The sequence below is a fragment of the Pholis gunnellus genome (genome assembly GCF_910591455.1).
Source record: "Pholis gunnellus genome assembly, chromosome: 6".
NCBI lineage: Eukaryota > Metazoa > Chordata > Actinopteri > Perciformes > Pholidae > Pholis > Pholis gunnellus.
The window spans coordinates 15,253,123-15,267,481 of NC_136532.1; the positions used below are offsets into that span (position 1 = coordinate 15,253,123).

The 14,359-nt window shown below is 40.8% G+C and overlaps 1 protein-coding gene across 9 annotated transcripts in view; it reads right to left on the minus strand.

Moving 5' to 3' along the window:
* trpm3 (transient receptor potential cation channel, subfamily M, member 3) overlaps positions 1-14,359 on the minus strand; it is a gene marked incomplete at both ends in the record, with an annotated part of 121,564 nt that overhangs the window by 89,895 nt on the left and 17,310 nt on the right. For 6 of the 9 annotated variants that reach the window (XM_079161185.1, XM_079161184.1, XM_079161181.1 and 3 more), the window contains one exon: positions 12,069-12,158. The exons of 2 other annotated variants lie outside the window; for them this stretch is intronic. In XM_079161185.1, the coding sequence (XP_079017311.1) occupies positions 12,069-12,158 (90 nt within the window). Of the gene's footprint in view, positions 1-12,068; positions 12,296-14,359 lie in introns of those variants that run through there. One more of the 9 variants, XM_079161186.1, reaches the window with a different exon arrangement.

Below are 14,359 nucleotides of genomic sequence, written 5' to 3' on the forward strand. Positions count from 1 at the left end.
ATACAGTAACTTGCTTCAACAAATGACATTCTGACGGTATTTGATCACATTCTCTATCATTCCTGTCCAATAAACCCCAGCCTGCGACCTATATGGTCAGACAGAGTGACCCTCATTTCTGCTCTTATGAAAATCATCTCTTACTGTAGCTGAGGCAGAAATTGAATTTGTATAGATACAGATTAATGTACCGTAGCTGAGCTGTCTACTGTGGGTGAGGAAAAGATAAAAAGGAGTGGAGGTAAATCCTGCATAACTATTGCAGAGAGATAATTCTCCCCAGGGGCATAACAACAGGGCTACTTCAGTGCAGAGTGAATATTTAAAATAAATAAATGAAATAAAAACCTGGCTACAAAACTAAATATTATGCAATAAATATGGGAAAGACTGAAAATCTGACTATTGGATGCAGAATTTTAAAGGCAGTGGAAATGATTAATGAGAGGATTGCAGGGATAATTTTAGACTGTTGTAAAAATTGCACTTTGGAAGCCAAAGTGGAGCACTGCTGTAATAACCTCTTAGATGTCAAATTACAGTGATCCCTTCAGGGTATTGGGGCTGCACCCACAGTCTAAAATGGAAGTGTGATTGGCCTATAAGAGATGGGATATTGACAGGGTGGACTGGTTTGACTGTGCTGATAAGGCCATAGTTATATCAGATATATTGGACAGGAGGAGAAAGGGAGAGAGATGATGGGGAGAGAATAAAGGGAGGAGGAAAGTTGGGGAGAAGGAGGCGGGAGAGAGGAATCCAGAGCTGAGAGAGCGTGAGAAGGACTGAGAGATAGATAGAAGGACAAAAATAGCCCTGTGTGGCCATGCTATTCACTTGCATTTTCCATGTCCCAATATCCAATTTACAGCCACACACATGCAGACACATATGCACACACATACTCACACATCTCCCAAAAAGGTCTCTCACATACTTAACGCTACACACACACACACACATACACAGATGCACAAACATACATTTAAAAGCAAACACACATAAACTAATTTACTTTCGTGATACAGTTGGCCTATTTTCACATTTTCTCAGCCCTGTTCCCACCCCCATGGTTTATATTTATATATATGGTGTGTATATATATCAGATGTTGGTAGTTGAACCTACCCCTGCATTGAGAATACATTTATAGTGAAATAACCTGCCCAGGGACTACAGGTGAAAATTAGCTCTCTAGCTAACTCTGGCACATTTACATTGAGATGGAAAGTGAAATGTTGATTAACGTGCACTTCCCTGGCAAATAAATAAATAGATAAAAGAAAGAAAGTTACATAGGCAGACCTCTGCATACACACGTACACACACTGACTGCAGCTGATAGAACTCCCCAGCGGGCTGTCCTGTAGATGTGCTATGAGAATAAGGGCTGTTCCTCCCATTTAAAGAGGGCCAGAGTTAGAGTAATAGATTGTAAGATGTTGTGAGGAGATATAGAGAGCACAAGAGGAAGAAGCATAGAGATAAATGCTGAGGTGCAGGGAAGGAAAGATGGAGAGGGAAACAGAAATGGAGAGGACAATTTGCATACACGTGGTCTTAATTCCTATGAATAGCGACACAAGGGAATCTAGCCTTTTTTTCACCAGATTTGAAGTTTGAGGCTTAATATGACTGATCTTCAAAGACCTTTCATGCTTTTCATGAAGCACATGCAATGAAACACATGTATGTGTGTGTGTGTGTGTGTGTGTGTGTGTGTGTGTGTGTGTGTGTGTGCCCACAAGGGCATGTGCGTTCTATTTCAGCTGAGGAAAACGCCCTAATGCCTCCACTGGGTACAGACTCGTTATCCATTTTGCAAGCAAGGGAATTCACTTTTATTAGTATCATTACAACTCTAAGCTTGAGAAGAAGCAGGCTAATCACACACGCACAGTAAAACAGCATTGTCTCTATGGTTTACCTGTTGAAGGTGCTTGCATGTGTGTGCTTGTGTGTGGGGGTGTTGCTATTTGGCTGAATGAGTGTTTTTATTTTGGGGTTCTAGTGTGTCTGTGCGTTAATCCACAAGTGCAAGCACAGGGAAACATTTCAGAGGAGGCATGTGGGGGAGCTAAAACTGCCCCTGCATGATTTAAGATGCCAGCACTCACAGCTAATGTCCTGCGTGAGATCACTGACACTGAAATAACACACTGTGTGAGCTGCATCAATTGGTACAGACTGAATGACAGATGTTGACAACAGAGGGGAAGAGAGATCAATCACTGTACAGAGAAAGTGTGAAGTGATGGAGAAAAAACCTGTTTACAGAAAGGAAACGTACACGGTCAAGTGTGAATTCCTCCTAAGAAATGTGTTAAAGGCCTTCACAAAGAAATGAATATGGAGACAGAGGAGATCATTAGGGTATTGACAACAAATGTGTGTGTGTGTGTGTGTGTGTGTGTGTGTGTGTGTGTGTGTGTGTGTGTGTGTGTGTGTGTGTGTGTGTGTGTGTGTGTGTGGCATAAAACATGTCCGACGACCTTTCCCACTTCCAATCACTGCACAGTGCAGCACATTGCTAGGCAGCTTTAGGAATTTTGTGAAGCAGTTTCCTTTTTTTTAACCAGAACAATGTTAAACGAATAGTTGAACATTTCGAGAAATACATTTATTTACTTTCTTACAGCAAGGCACATTAGAAAAATCAACACCAGTATAAAGCAAGTGCCAGTAGGGATTATCTCAGCATAAAGACAGGAAGCTGAGGGCTGGCCCACCTTTTTTTGATTAACGCAAACAGAATTGTAAAAAAACGACCAGGATGAGGTTTTACAGGGATTCACGTGCTTGAACTATTTGTTGGCGGCCAACTGCAGAGCGCAGAGGATTCCTGGAGCCTTGTCATCCCCATGAAGTTGCAAGACAACCATCTGAGACGTTATGCTAAATGAGCTAAGCTAATCAAACCCTGACTCCTGCTTGCCGTTGCTCTTACCAAGAGTATATTCACAAAATATTAAACTATAGCAACTGCTCTCAAACTAGAATTGAAGATGCTTAACCTAAGCTTCTTCAATACGAAAATATATAACAACAGTAATGTGATTGAGTAAGATGATAAATGATGATCAATAGAGAGCATATGAGACCGAGTGGGTACTTATCAGAGTGAGATTGATATTCCCGGATGCTGAAGCAGAGAGGGAAACATTGAAAGGGACAGATACAAAGGTACAGATTGAGAGAGATGATGAAATGAGACAATATATAGGGCAGGATAGACAGGCTCTGTTTCGACGCTCTCTTACATCAAAGCATTTTGCTAAAAGAATCTTCCTGTCATAAAGAATCTTATTCTTTTCCAATGGACACATTGAACAAAAAAAGATGCTATCATTCCTCTACATTTGGCCGTCACAGTGCAACAGACAAGGTGCAAGATACGCTATCTTTTCATAGAGAATACATCATTAGCAGGTAACCAACCACAATGCTCACCATGCATCTTTTTGCAAAGAAACATAACATGTTTTTCTTCAATGTAATGTTGAAATTCAATACAATTCTTAACAATGATAAATGCATACTCCACAAATCCGAGGTAGAAACAACCATATGTGAAAGGCTACCCAATACAAACTAATAAAAAACATTTTGTTTTTATTTGACGTCTTCAAATGACAAAGACCAAACTACTGTAACTGTTTATACAACAGATCCCGTTGTGTGCAGCTCCAAAAGTTTGATCTCCTCCAGGGCTGAGGAACAATATTAAATCAGCAATATGCAAAGAGTAAAAAAAATATTCAATCTTCTCAGTGTGTCCTCTTCGCATGATAAATGGCCCCTGAATGTGAGTAACCATGCGGGTTGGGCGGGAGAAATAAGAATTCTCTACCCAGGTTTTGGGAGGTTGAACTAGGTTGTCAAACAGTGCAGCCTAATATACTGCAGTCAACCGGAAGCTCGCATGGCGTTTAGAATAGGTTAGAATCTGGAGAAGTTATATCATGACTCAGCCTTTCATACACACACAAAGACACACACACCATAAGGCCATATCAATTATTTATACGACCACATGCTCAGACATCAGACGGGTAAGTCTATGCGTCCTTTGAGTCCCATGAGTCCCATGAGTTTGGCTGAGGTTCAAACAGGTAACTGTGTAATAGCTATTAACTATTCTACTGTGTTTTTTTTAAATCTGAGCAAAGAAACAAAGGATTCTTTTCAAAGAGTGAAAATCTACACATTTGGACATCGTGGGATGTGCCATAGAAAATGATCACTGCTATAAATTATTATTACACAATATGATGACTTTTGTCCCTGAAGCTATTTCAATCTCAATTTTTTAATTATGAGTTTAAATGATTAGTCCATTAATTGATTATTGAATGACAAAGGAGAAGATAATCGATTAATCATCATTTTTTGAAATGTGCTAAATACAAGATTGGGAGCATATCTATGGCTCGGGGAGCTGAAACTTTAGCACAAGATTGTCATCTTTTCTTTATCTTGTATGACATAAATTTGATATCTTTGGCCGTGGTTTCACTTTTACTTTTCAATGCAACTCAGCTGTGTCCGCTTAATTCTGTCCACCCTTATCCACCTCGGATCGGGATTGTATATATTCTGTGGTCAAAGGAGCATCTGCAAAACGGTGGATAACAACATGTCGTTTCATATAAAGTCTGCACATTATTTGTGCCGCTTACTCATACTCTGTATAGCTGCGAACAAAACTCCACTACATTTTGCTCTGAATTCTTCACACTAAAAGTCCCCTGTTGTTTAGTTATTTAAATGCTTTTATTTTAAAGCAGCAAAATAACATAAAATATTCAACATTGACTGTAGTGTATAACAAAAAAAAAACAAATCTCAGGCTGTGATTTGGACAATCACTGTGTCTCCATTATCGTAGCTTCAATTCTGAGATGCTGTGCAGTCGCTGTCCATGGTGCTGCTATTGAAGCCACAACTAATCTGGCTGCCTTTCACCACACTGTCAAGTAGCACTGATTGACTGGCATCAGTTCAACATGGATTACAGCTTGATTGATTGCAGTAACAATACGGCTTCAGATCTCAGAATATTAGAGAGCCTCTAATTTTAGTCTCTTAGCTTGGGATGCAATTTCAAACCTTATCCCATCCTCCCCTCACACCTCAGCATGCCATTTTCATTATCTTAACAGCCATGCCAATTATGTGTGAGTGCAATTATATGTAAATGAGTTAGTTAATGGATTTATTCTTGACCCATTGATTGGATGTACATTTCCTTTCAAGGATCTGTGCATATGAATATGCCATAATGCACAAAAGACAACCACAACCAGCACATCTTGATGCATATACACACACACACACACACACACACACACACACACACACAGTGCAACATTTTTGGTGAAATAGCCTCATTACCTATTCAAGGAAAGCCCACACTACAACAGAAAAGTAACAATTAAATATAATCAAAGTAATTCATTAAGTTGGTCCTGCATCCACAGCACTTATATACTTTGATTTGTGTAAAGAATTGCATTTTAGACTTTTACACTACGTAGTATTAAATGAATGAATTAAGCTAAATGTAAAAACACCACTGTGTTGATGGGTGTATGTACTGTACGTCATAGCCAGACAAGCTGTTTCCCCCCGTTTCAAGTCTTTATGCGAAGCTTAGCTAGCCTGCGCACGGCTCTAGCTCAATATTGTTCTGACACAAAGGAGAGTGCAGGTATTGATCTTCACCTCCAACTCTTGGCCAAGAAGGTGACTAAGCTTATTTTCAACTACGCTTTTATTACACTTATTCTTACTTTAATGGTTTTCCTCATGATGTACTAGTTCCTACCAGTTTTAGCTATATTCCTATAAACCATGTCGACAAACAAATGTAACACGTGGGTTTAAAGAAACATGCCATTGCATAAAGCTGCACATAAAACCCAACAGCTACAAACTACATGCACATACATACATAGAACCCAAGCAACGAATGCACAAATGCACAATATAAATACTCCAAATACCAGTGTCACACTTTCTACATCAGTATATCGTGTTAACACTGTCCTTGTACATAATTAAACAGCCCTCCGTCACCAGCATACAATTCCCCCTGACAGGTTACAGGTCAAACGTCTGCAGTCAGAGTTCATAAATCTACAGCTGATGTCATGTTTGCTGCTACTCTGAGTCCAAGGTGGGAGCTGTGAATGGATGGATATGGAATTTGCATTTGTGTGAGCGTGTGCGTGCCACGGGTGTTCACTATATGGGAGAAATTTCCACAGCTAAAGCTAGAAGTGGTTCCCCAAATTATACATGTATTCTGCAAATGCAGGTCCTTTCAGCATCGATTCTCATAAATGATTCAGCAGCTGACCGGTACGTAGGTTCATTCTGTACAATCTGTTGCATTAACTCAAGACAAATGCATTTTGAAACAAAGAGTACAAACAGCATAACGACACATTGTTTCCTCAAGCTGGTTTCTTATTAAAAGATCCAGATATTTTCGAAAAGCTAAAAGATAAATATGGACACAGCTTGTTTCACTTCCCATAGTGTTGAGTGGAAGCATGCCAAATAGGAAATATAAAGTCTTTGTGTCCCTGAATAAAGCAATGAGGTGTTAATTTGCAGCTTACGTTCTCGTTTTGCCTCATTAGTGAGATACTGTGTTAATTGAAATCTCATAAACGCGGTATTTGCTGTGTAATTGAGACATAAACAAGCAAGCTTTGAGACATCCTGTGAGTTTGAGGTCTGGTCACACACAGAAGAAGAAAGAGAACGAGCCAGAGAAAAGGGGAAAGGACCTTCCCTTAGGCGTGTGCGTGACAACATGCTGCTTCTTCCATTTTCATTCAACACTCAAGTAGCATTTGATCTCAACACGTTGGGATCTGTCAGTAAGTGTGTAACTAAAAGTAAAAAAGAGTGTGGTTATTTTGGGAAATACAAGACATTCAATTCGCTGTAAAATATAAGCAAACACCAGCTAGTTTTCTTGTGCATGTACTGTACACATGCTGCATTTTTTTATGTAGTTTTACCAATTTGGATTCGTAATTAATTGTTTTGTTTGTGGCCACTTTGTTTGTTGTAATGTTGTGAGGAACATGTTTTTTTGTTTACATGTAGAGACTATAAATAGAATAAGATACAACCTATTGGAACAACATTATTGAGAGCAACACTCGTCACTTTTGGGATTTATGTGCACTTCCCCTGCTTAAATAAACTCAACAACAACAAAATGGAAACAAAGGTCTGAATGCAATGTGCGAATTATGGGTGTCACTATCGTGCAACATGGCAAATTGAATCGGATAATCAGCGGTTTCTGAGATCTTGGCAATTGGAACAATCCCGGCTGTCCCAAACTTAATGATTTATCAGAATGTTTAAATGAGGCACAACATATAGGGGGGGAATAATGCAAAAACACTTTATCTGCTCCAACAATCACATTACATCTGGTTATAAAGACACTTGCTATCCACCTGGTGATTACAACATAGCAATGTATTACACTCTTTGGTCAGTTAAAGCAAATACATGCTGAGGTGTAGCACTGTTGGCTGCTGCACAGGTGCAACATCTACATTATTTAAAGGACACCAAACCAACTCCCTAATATAGATCCGATACATAGAAAATACAATACAAATAATATCATTTTTGTGTTACAAAAAGTTCTGTTCTCATGCTGCATAAACATATGCGGTATACATGCCAAAAGAGTACTTATGTATGGGAACAAGAAACCCATCTATGTCAAGGTTTTTAGTTTTAGTAAGTTCCATGTGCTGAGATCTACTGTATCCATCCACCTTACTGTATCTACCATAGATACAAAAATGTGTGGTGCCACCTACGGGTGACTGATTATACTTTACTCCTTGGTTTTACTGTATATTGTAGGTGTCAGAATTCACATTAAAAATAGGAGATTTTTACAAATATCATTATGTTAGATTGGTGTGTAGGATGAACTCCCATGCAAATTCACTCCTCGCAGCTAAACCAGATGATATAAAGCACTGCAACAGTGAATCTCTTTATGTAACGCACATTTATTTTTAGCATTAGAGAGAATTTTCTTTTTTTTTAGCAGCAACATCCCGTCCCCCATATATTTTGCATAAGATGGAGTGTTATCTATGCTTCATGATTATGGGATGCAACGGAATAAAAAGAAAAGAGAGAGAGAGAGAGACAAGAGGAGAAGAGAGAGGACATTGTATCCAAATGAGAAAGAGGCAGAAGATGAAAGAGAGACAGACAGACAGGACAAAATGCAGAGACAAGAGAGGGAGGGCAGAAAATGAACGACTTCATGAAGAAGACAAAAGAAAAGGTTATTACTGTATTCACTGTATGCAGCATTTTCTTTACACAATTACTGCACAGCACTGCAGAGGTGTTCACACTAAAAGAGTGAGGAGATGTGTCAGAAAATTCCCTTGAAGGTGATAGAGAAGAGGCAGTTAAGACAACGTAATGTAGAATGATGATCAAAAGTGAGACTTTAAAAAAAGCACACAATCAAAATGTTCAATATTTGAGAGGCTGTCACCTACTGTATACTATCAAAAGAAAAGACAGGGGTTTTGGTAAATATATTCGTGAATGAAAGAAGTATTAAAGTTGCCAAGAAAGAAGATAGATTTTCCATTTCCGATTCTCTGTCCAATACTGTTTCCCTGTTTCACACTTTAGCCCGCTGAGTCCGCACAAAACCCCCAGGCTTAAATCTCAGCTGTCAACGTGGCAAATATAGAATCATTTCAGGAGCAACACACAAGGTCAAACAGAAAGACATGTTTTATTAAATCTACACCGTCACTCTTTCTAAAGGTTCGGAGAAAAGAGCACAGGGGTACAAAGGGACAGCGATCTGCTGGCCGTTTGGTTCGACACACAGGATGAGAGCACATGCACCAGAGTGAAACTCCAGCAGTGCTTTCTCTTCCTTTTTTAGGTGTGTCCCCCCCCCCCCCCCCCCCCCCCCCCCCCCTGTCTAATAGGGGCATTAGTCTTCTGTGAAGTGGCATTTGACCAGATGCTTGCCATTTTAAAGGTCAATAGGAAGCTGTTGTAATGAAAACGATTACTTGTTGAAGAGTCATATCAGTACAAACCTGATTCATTGTCAGTTTGGGATCATTAATAAAAACCCGTGCAGACAAAAACAAGTATTTGGGAAATAACCTCAACTTAAACAAATCACAGCAAATCATCCTCATTAAAGATAACTTGATTAACTATAACCGCTTCCAGCCTAATCCTAAAATGTAGAATGACCTTAACCATATAATCAAATTATGTCCCCACAAGACTAGTAAAACAACACACACACATATGCACACTTTTACACATAGTCAGTCGCGGCTCTCTAATGGATGACACGTGTCAATTCCACCATCAATGCTATGAGCTTGTGACACTGCCACTGTGGAAATGATATCTTCAGATGATCAATATCTGAGCATGCTTCACGTCAGTCTCACGCACACACACGAGTATACACACACACACACACACACACACACACACACACACATTTCCACTCGTTACGTGGTCTGGTCAGCTTAAGGATAATGGAGCTGGGCAAGGAAGACGGTGAAAGTGTTAATGGTTTTTTGATTAACTGCATGGACTCATGAAAGAACCACTGGCCTTGAGGAGACACTTAAGGTGGTGGAGCTTAAGTGATGTAGACGGTAACATTTCTTGCTGTTATCAATACATTTTGCAACTGCTTCTCCCGCTCTGAGCAAATCACAGGGTTCAAATCACATGCTCACATATTTGCTGCAACGACAACTGTGTCTTCATAAATGCACATACTCGAATATAGAAAGGCATATGCACAGACACAAGGACACACTGACGCACATGCACACACACACACACACACACACACAATCTGTCAGACAGATTTTTCTGTCCAAGGAAGACACAAAACATCACTGACAGCATATAGTAGTCACACTCAGGTGCACAAAAGCATAAGTATGCAGTGAGCAGCAGCAGCAGCAGCAGGTAATAAGTTAGAGGGACAAGGGAGGAAAGTGCTTGTCGTGCAGAAATTGCCAACAATAATGACAGGCTTATAACGTTAATTTCACAGTGACGGCCTGATGTTTCCCTCGGAGGATTCACATACACAAGACACAGTTTCGTGGCCCATTATCTTCTGAAGCTCCATCCGTGGTGCAGATACAGACACTGGCATTAAAACTGGAAGACCTTTACCTCAAAATGAAGAGTCAGCTATTCAAAAGCAGTGACAATCAAAAACGTCATTCTGAAGCAAAGATCCGCCCTGAATGAAAATACTTTTTTACACTATCAATATTTAAAAACTAATTTTTTTTTTTATTCCTGTCAACAAGTGTCTCCTGAGGTAGACAGAAGAGGACACTGTGGTAATGATGCTGTTAATTCTGGAGCTCCTGAGGAACCCGTCCTTGGCCGCAGAGGCATTATGGGATGGGAACATTTTCTATTCCACAGCTGGGAACCCTGAAGTCAAATAAAACTTATTTTAGTATGTTCCCACAGAGGGAATGTATTCAGTGTTAATGCACTAAATCCAAAAGGTCCCACTTGATTGCATAATCAATTCAAGTCTTGGGAAGCGTTTAAATTCACTTTGACTTTTGAGGGTGTTTGGAGTAGATTCACTTCTGGGAATAAAATAACCTATGATTTAGAAATGTAATTTCATTACTTTTGCATTCCATTTCCAAACACCCACATGCACTGAGACAACACTAGCAAAACTGTATTGACATGTATAATTCCACAGTAATCACATGTTAACAACCACACAGTGTGCGTCCTCAGACACACACACACACAAAAACAGGCCCTATGCCCATTCAATCAAGGCTTACATTGATACTCATTTAACCAGGCTATACAAATGCAAATGGCTGACATGTGAGCCCAGGCGCTCTAGTTGTGTGCTTCAGCATCACTGGGACACTGTTCTGTGAGACACTTTGATAAAGCCAGATCAAAGGAGTGGGGAGAAGAGGCGTTCAAGACCTCCAACAATAGCTCTCCTTAAACAGTGCCAGTAATTGGAAAAGCACGTGCATGAATAAAGATGAGATTTAAGGCTACAAATACCTGTCAACAAGCCCTATAAAAGGCACTTAACTGAGTCTATAAAACACAACACATTATATTACACACTTCTGCTCAAGTGATGAAAAGAAGATGTGTGGTTTGCCAACTTAACCCAGGCTACTTCTATCAAAATACACAAGTCCAACACAAGGTTTCCCATTGAGCTGCATTGTTGAATACATTTTTATTACCTGTCTACTGGGATTTGATGTTGCACATCGACCTCCTTCCTAAATCTCCTCAGTTCCTGTCTGCCATGTCCAATTCAACATTTCTGCTCACCCATCCCTACAAAGCCTCTCTTCCCGTATATTCTGCCTCTTTCATTCACCATCTACCTTTCCTTTCGCCTTCTCGCATTCCATTCGCTTGGTTTCTTCACCTTCACCCTTGCTTTCTCTAACACTGGACCCCTGTAATCCTCACCCTCTGATCTCTTTCCATATCTCGTCCTCTCTCTTCCTTCATTTTTTTTTCTTGCTGTCAATCACATATAAATCTTTGCTTTTTCTCTTTCAGCACACTTTGTGTCACTGCTTCTTCAATTTCTCTGTCTCACTCTCCGTGTGCATCTTTTTAAGATCATGCTCATGCGTTTCCCGCCACCATTTTTTTCCTCCCCTCTTTGCGCATCCCCATACTTCCAAAGCTTAGTGTTATGCTGGCAGTTTTGGCACACTTCTTTTCCTTTTTGACTACATCCTTCCCTCTATTTAAAGCCTGCCTTACATCCACTGGGTTACGCACTAAGTATACTTAAAGGAAGCCATGGATGTGGCATAGCAGCTTTTACAGCATTCATTTTGTATCCCAACACCTCTTTCTACTTATCTTCGTTAGGAAAGTGGTAGGATAGCAGAACGGCTGCCAGACATATTTCACTACACATCTCCATTTTTTTTTTTTAATTCATTCCCACTCTCCCTGCCCCTGTGCTCTTTTACCTTTAGCAGGCGTACAGATGGCAGGAAGGCAGCATGGCACAGTTTTCTGATGGTCCAGTTGAGTGGCCGTGGTGCATCCAGCTGGTTCATGGTGCCCACTCTTCACGGTGCAGCCACTGGTGCCCGGCAGCTTTTCCCGGGACCAGGATCAATGCTGCCCCACTAGGGGGGCAAAAATGGGAGAGGATCTCCAACTCCAACAGTCGAAAAGCACGCAAGTCCCAGGGCATGACCCTCGACGGACAACCATCAACCGCTACTGCCACCACTGTGAAGCCTTTACTCCCCCGAGCAGATGAAGCTCTCACCTGGTCAGCTCTCTGCCCCCCCTCCCCTCCCTCCCTGCCCTCTCCTCCTCTCCGGCCCACACAGATCCAAAGAGTCCGAGGCAAGCCAAACCTGGAGCACCAAGAACATCCGATTCCTCTTCCACCAGTAGCCAGAGTGTTCCCAGCTCTGGTAGCGAAAAAAAAAAAATGTACAGAGTGTACAGTATTTCCGCAAACAATGGAGCAGAGCGCAGTAATGCACAACAGAGATACGAGCGCGTAGTGCGAGAGGGATGCAGGTAGAGAAAGAGAAAGAGGAGTGAAAGAGATGGAGATGTGAGGAGAGGAGAGACGAGCAGTGCAGTGCAGTATAGCGCAGAGGGGAGAGGAGAGAAAAGGAGAGTAGCGCAGAGCGCAAAAACGGAGCAGCCTGACAGGCAGCGGCTTAGATTTGAGGCTGCAGGCACACTACTGTCTCTAAGATGAGAGGAGGAGGGAGAGAGAGAGGGAGAATGGAAGAGAAAGAGACAGAGAGATGGAGGGAGAGAGTGAATGGGGAGACATAAAATAAGATCCAACACAACTGATGAACAAGCTGAAATTGAAACTATGGGGATAGGATGGAGGAGAAGAAATTGGCTCTGCGCATGGTAAAAAAAAAGATGAGCGATGGTGAGAAAGAAAGAGAGAAAGAGAGAGAGGGGGGGGGGAAAGATGGAGAGAATTGAGGCGAAGAGATGTGACGAGGCACTGTATGGTGGTCAAAAGGGAAATGAGTGAAGTGGAGTCAAAGCCCTGTCTCACAGATAGAATTCAGATGGAGTTTGAGGACGGAAGCACATGAAACAACTGGAGAGGAGTACAACCCACTTACTGATTTGTGTGTCATTTTATTTATGCACAAAAGCTCTAAAGTGGTTAAACAAGAACAGTAAAAAAACAGAGCTTTTGATGTGACTGTCATGTTGCACCTCCCCCACGCCCATTTGATGCAATTCAGTTTGCTGTATTGGCATGAATACTAAGCTGCATTCCTAAAGAAAGAAATGACATTGTGTATATGTATTGTACATTATACTGCTAACAAATGAAGGAGCTTTTCACGCCAAATGCCCATTTTTAACAACTGTAAGACCATCAATAGTCATCTCCCTTTATGTTAACTTTAAGCATGGACAATAATATTTGTTGTCTATTTTTACACATGTCTGTTGGTTATCAGGTTTCATTAAAGGCTCAATGATTATTCTCATTGATTTAGTTGCATTAGAAAATTACATTTTCTAAAAGTGATTGGCGTACACGCTGCAACCATCCACAGAGCTGTACCGTAGGGACCTGGATCATATCAACAAGGGCAAACCTAATCAGTGAAGAACAGCTCTCAAAGACTAAAATGCGTGATTATGAAGCGCAAAAACAAAAAAGGTTAAATTAGTTGTTGGTGTTTGGTGTGCCTTTATTTCTATTTCTAGTCACTCAAGACGGTTTTTCTCCAGCGAGTTACTGACTCACAATAATCAAACACTCAAATGTTTGTCAAAACAAAAGGTTAAAACAGAAATTAACAAGAGACCGCGACGCCAAATCGGGCCAAGGGCATAAAGTGTGTGTGTGTGTGGCCCTCTTCCTTCCGGCGCCCTTGCTCGGACCACAACCATCTTCAAGGTTAATTTTTATCTCAAATACACTGATCTATAGACTGCATCTTGTGTGGTTGTGACGCAAAATGTGACATAACCTGTCCACGGTCAGACAGAGACACAGAAACATAAACACCTGGCAAAAGTACTCAGTTCCTGCTACAGTATGTGTCCCAAGGACCACATTTTGCCATGATGACAGACTCATGCAGACTCACAACATGAAAACTCTCTTTGTGAGAGATTTGGCATGTTTGGACGAGCTGAGGAGTGATTCAGTGATTCTCTGGTGTCGGAAAAAATTGTCACGATAAAAAAACATTTTTTTCAAATAAATATCAATGATTGTTACTGCATTAAGCATCAAAATATCTGAATA